General features: G+C 32.8%; 1 protein-coding gene across 1 annotated transcript; it reads left to right on the top strand.

Annotated features, from left to right (window-relative positions):
• Nucleotides 1–2089: 2089 nt before the first annotated feature.
• LOC100636175 (syntaxin-16-like) lies at nucleotides 2090–4736 on the top strand (the record flags this gene model as incomplete). Its single annotated transcript, XM_020004246.1, has 6 exons — nucleotides 2090–2224; nucleotides 2555–2717; nucleotides 3595–3723; nucleotides 3905–4047; nucleotides 4170–4250; nucleotides 4527–4736. Coding segments are annotated over 6 exons (777 nt in total), but the record flags the coding sequence as incomplete, so codon positions are not given.
• Nucleotides 4737–5053: the final 317 nt, after the last annotated feature.

Genomic DNA, 5053 nt, shown 5'->3' on the forward strand with positions numbered 1-5053 from the left:
TCAGCTCAAACTTTCTACACAGCATAAGTACATCAATATGTATCAGAAAATGTAATAAAAATTTTGGGGATTTCAAAGCCATTTTTTGAAAAAAACCATGGGCTACAGCCTTGGGTAATTTTCAAAAATCGGCCAATTCTAAAAAATGGCCGTAACTTGAAAAATTGAAGTCAGAATCAGCTCAAACTTTCTACACAGCATAAGTACATCAATATGTATCAGAAAATGTAATAAAAATTTTGGGGATTTCGGAGCCATTTTTTGAAAAAACCATGGGCTACAGCCTTGGGTAATTTTCAAAAATCGGCTAATTCTAAAAAATGTCCGTATAACTTGAAAAATTGAAGTCGGAATCAGCTCAAACTTTCTACACAGTATAAGGACAATAATAAGTTGATTACTTATTGAAGGAATCATTAAGATGTGTCTTAATAGAGAAAGAAAGAGCTGCTGGCAGTTTAGATGTCTTCTCTCCTGATGTAGTACTGCCTGACTTGCTGTCTACTGCAGCTTTGAATGAGTGAGAGTGGTGGCCATTAGCTGGTCTACTGGAGGCAGCTTGACAGTAGTTCCACAGTCCAATACTTGCTCTCCATTGAGAGACATCAATCATCTTGTAATTATTAGTAAAGTATAATTAAAATGAACTATAATATACTTACCTCTATCGCTGTTAATGATCAACTGTTGTAAGATAAAGAAATGAAAAGATACAGTCAATTCAGTAAAAGCACTTCAAGCTGCAGTTGCAAAAAGGTGTGGCTATGCATGCTTAGCCACACCTTCTAGAGTAGCTCTAATAATTTAATTATTCAAATATTAACAATAGTTTTTAGGTTCAATTATTATTGTTTTTGTTGTGTCTTTATTGTATTTTTATAGAATCTGAGAGTGTCTAACTGTTCAATGAAAATGTCTCAAGTATCACGTGATGATTGTTTGATCACATGACTTGTTATTAAATACCGCCAATAGAAGTGTTTCTGGCAACTTCGAAGTAAGAAATTACACCCACTGATGATTTCATAATAATAGCATTTAATTGATCAGGGCATATTAAACTAATCCCATGTGTGTGTATGTGTGTGTGTGTTATATTTTATATGTAGATATATACATTAGATTATATGCACATACCATATTTGCCTGATTAGAAGCCCAGCTTAAATAAACTCCCATCCTTAAAATATTCACACTATAGATGTGCATATTTTACCCAATTTAGGTAGCCTCAACTTTAGATTGCTCCAAAGAGCTCAACTCTTTGTAGCACAGTTTGGCGACCTAGGAGACATGGGTTCAATTCCTGCTTTTAGCAACTTCTTTCTTTTTACACAAATTTTTTTCCTTGTTAATGAATAAACGCCCAGGCTTCTAATCAGGCAAATACAGATAATTTTCTAGGACTAGGCATGAGTCTTTTTCCAAAATAAAACTGAACATGCTCAATGGCACGTACATGACCACAAATTTGCCAAAAATTTCCCCTTAAAATTATCAGCTATACAGTACATACCTTTATTCATGTACATGTACATGTATAACTAATATTGTATGTTATCATGCTCAATAACCACAAATTTGTCAGAATTCCCCCTTCAAAATTACCATCTATATTGTGCATACCATGTGTGTGTGTGTGTGTAACATTATGTGGATGTGTGTATAATGTGTATATCATTATATAGTTCTGGTGATGATACTGTGGCATTAGTTAAACATGATAAAACTGAACCTGATGTTACTATAGCAGCACCAGACTGGTGAGTATATACTATACATATACTGTACCTACCTTTTACTGTATTATTGGTCTACCTCTTTCTTCCTAATATCTCTCTCTCTCTTTATTTATTTGTAGGACTCATTTACTGGGAGAAGTAAGGCTGATATTTGCATTATAAACACACGCACACTAGCCCATTTTATTTGTTTTTTAAATTTATTTTGTGTATTTATTTATTTATTTGTGTTTTATTAAAAGAAGAAGTAAGTGAAATTGAAATAATTATCAGAGAATTCATTATCATACACCTCCCTCCCTCCCTCTCCCTCCTCCCCCTCCCCCTCCCTCCTCCCCCTCCCCCTCCCTCCCTCTCTCCCTCCCTATCCTCCAGTGCATGAGTTGGAGGAGTTACAGGATAAACACAGTACAAGACCTGATGTGTTTGATGATGTTGAAGAAGAACACAACATTGACATACTAACTGCTGAAATATCACAAGTAATGATTAGTTAATATCACAAGTAATAATTAGTTATACATGTACATGTACGTCATAGTTCTGCCTATGGTAGCTAACCACCTCAACAAATGAACCAACCAGTTCATCACTTAGACCAACCATTCAATTTATATTAATAGCCATACATAAAGCATGATATTGTTCATAAATTTAAAAGGAAAAATATTAGTCTCCAAACACCTCTAATTTCTTTTAGGCAGAACCCTAGCTGGTACATGTACTTTAATGCAAAGCTAAATTTAGCCATTTTCTACATACTATAGTCATTATAATTATTATAATTATTTTCTCTCTCTCTCTTCTCTCAGATGTTCAGTAGGGCTAAGCAAGGATTATTAGTAATCAACAGACAAGCTAAGAATGGATCAGATCAGGAAAAGAAAGTTGCTAAGAATGTCGTATCATCGCTAGCAATCACACTACAAGATCTATCAGTGGATTTTAGAAAAGCACAGTCATCTTATTTAAAAAGTGAGAGAAATAAAGAGGGAGAGTTTTAGATGGTCATAACTTGAAAATTTGAGCTTGGAATTAGCTCAAACTTTCTACATAGCATAAGGACATCAATATATATCAGAAAATGTAATAAAAATTTGCGGTGATTTTGGAGCCATTTTTTGGAAAAAACCATGGGCTATAGCCTTGGGTATTTTTTGAAATTTGACCATTTTTAAAAACCGGCCATAACTCAAAAATTTGAGCTCGGAATCAGCTCAAACTTTTTACACAGCATAAGGACATCAATGTGTATCAAAAAATTTAATAAAAATTGGGGGTGATTTCGGAGCCATTTTTTGGGAAAAACCATGGGCTATAGTACAGGGAAATTTTTAAAAATTGGAAATTTAAAAAAATAGCCATAACTTTTAAAATTTGAGCTCAGAATTGGCTCAAACTTTCTACACAGCATAAGGATATCAATATGTATCAGAAAATGTAATAAAAATTTGAGGTGATTTTGGAGCCATTTTTTGAAAAAAACCATGGGCTATAGCCTTGGGTATTTTCCAAAAATTGACTGCTTTTAAAAAATGGCCATAACTTGAAAAATTGAGGTCAGAATCAGCTCAAACTTTTTACACAGCATAAGGACATCAATATGTATCAGAAAATGTAATAAAAATTTGGAGTGATTTCGGAGCCTTTTTTTGGAAAAACCCATGGGCTATAGCCTTGGGTACTTTTCAAAATTTTCCGTTTTTAAAAAATGGCCGTAACTTGAAAAATTGAAAAAAATTGTAATAAAAAAGAGCCAATTTTTACTTTGTTGCCATTAATTAATTAATATTATTATTTATATTATTATTATTATTATTATTATTATTATTATTATTATTATTATTAATAGGGATGAAAGGACGTGAGGAGAGGGTTATTGCTGGTGAGTTAAGGCCAACAATTGATACTAATGGAAGAGGAGGAGGAGGAGGAATGCAGTTTGATGATGAAGAAGAAATTGAAGTACTAGTAGATAAAGGTACAATAAGAGCTAATACTAATGTATACTAATGGTACATGTACATCACTACCTGACCACATCTCTTAATTAGCTACACAGCATATGCATACATGTACTGCATGTACACATTATGAAACTCCTTTCCCTCCCTCCCTCCCTCCCTCCCTCCCCCCCTCTCTCTCTCTCTCTCTTTCTTTAGGTTTCACGTCAGGTCAGTTGTCACAGTTGGAGGATAATTCTGAACTGATAGAACAAAGAGAGAGAGAAATAGTATCAGTAGTTAGATCAATATCTGAAATAAATGAAATGTATAAAGACCTGGCAACAATGGTAGTGGAACAGGTTAGGATAAGTTGAAGCTTTAATTTTATTGTTGTGTGTTATTGTTATCGTTGTTGTTGTTATTGTTATCATTATTATTATTATTATTATTATTATTAATCTATTCTTGTTATTAATCACAGGGTACAATATTGGATAGGATCGATTACAATGTTGAGAGGACACTTCATAAAGTCACTGAAGGTGTCAAACAACTGGAGAAGGTAACAAATAATCATATTATCTAAATGCATGTACATGTAGCTCAAAGTTAGAAAGTTGTGTGAATGAAAAGATGTAGAATATAGTCAATTTTGATCATATTAGTCATGCCATAATTTTCTCTGTAATTAAACTTTTGTGTTTCCACTAAATTCATGAATATTTTCATTCTTTTTTTTTGAAAGAAAGTTTTAATTTCACTGCATACAGTGTTCTTTTTTGTTTTTCCTTGCCTCTCACACACTTCATGCTAAACCCTCTCTCTCTTTTCTTCTTAGGCTGAGAAGCATCAGAAGAGATCAATCAAGTTAATTATTATAATAGTATTAATAGTTATAATAGTAGTGGCTGTTGTTACTTTTATTATTGTTAAAGTTGTAAGAAAAGGAAAAGGAATAATTTAATAATACATTGGACAATGACAATGCTAACATAACTTGTTAATTAATGTGCATTCTGTATGTGTTTAATATTATTTTTAAAATATAGCTTGAAAGCAAAAATGATGTAGCAATTACATATTCAAACTAAAGTACCAAAAATTGCATAAAGGATGTGTGAAACCAAAATAAAAAGTAGAGGAGACTGGGGAAGAAGATAAAAAGCCAAAAATAAGAAAATGAAACAAAAGAATAGTCAAATGAGACCAACACGTTTGTCTGGTATTACTTACAACTAGTGCACCTAATAGTACATAATAATAAGCTATACCCAAAATATTGGTATTAGCTCGTGACGCATGTTTGCCCTAGTTGCATACTATTATTTACTGCAACTTCTAGTGCATCACAATAGACTACTGACC

The sequence above is a fragment of the Amphimedon queenslandica genome, unplaced genomic scaffold, assembly GCF_000090795.2.
Source record: "Amphimedon queenslandica unplaced genomic scaffold, v1.1 AMPQUscaffold_12314, whole genome shotgun sequence".
Taxonomy (NCBI): Eukaryota; Metazoa; Porifera; class Demospongiae; order Haplosclerida; family Niphatidae; genus Amphimedon; species Amphimedon queenslandica.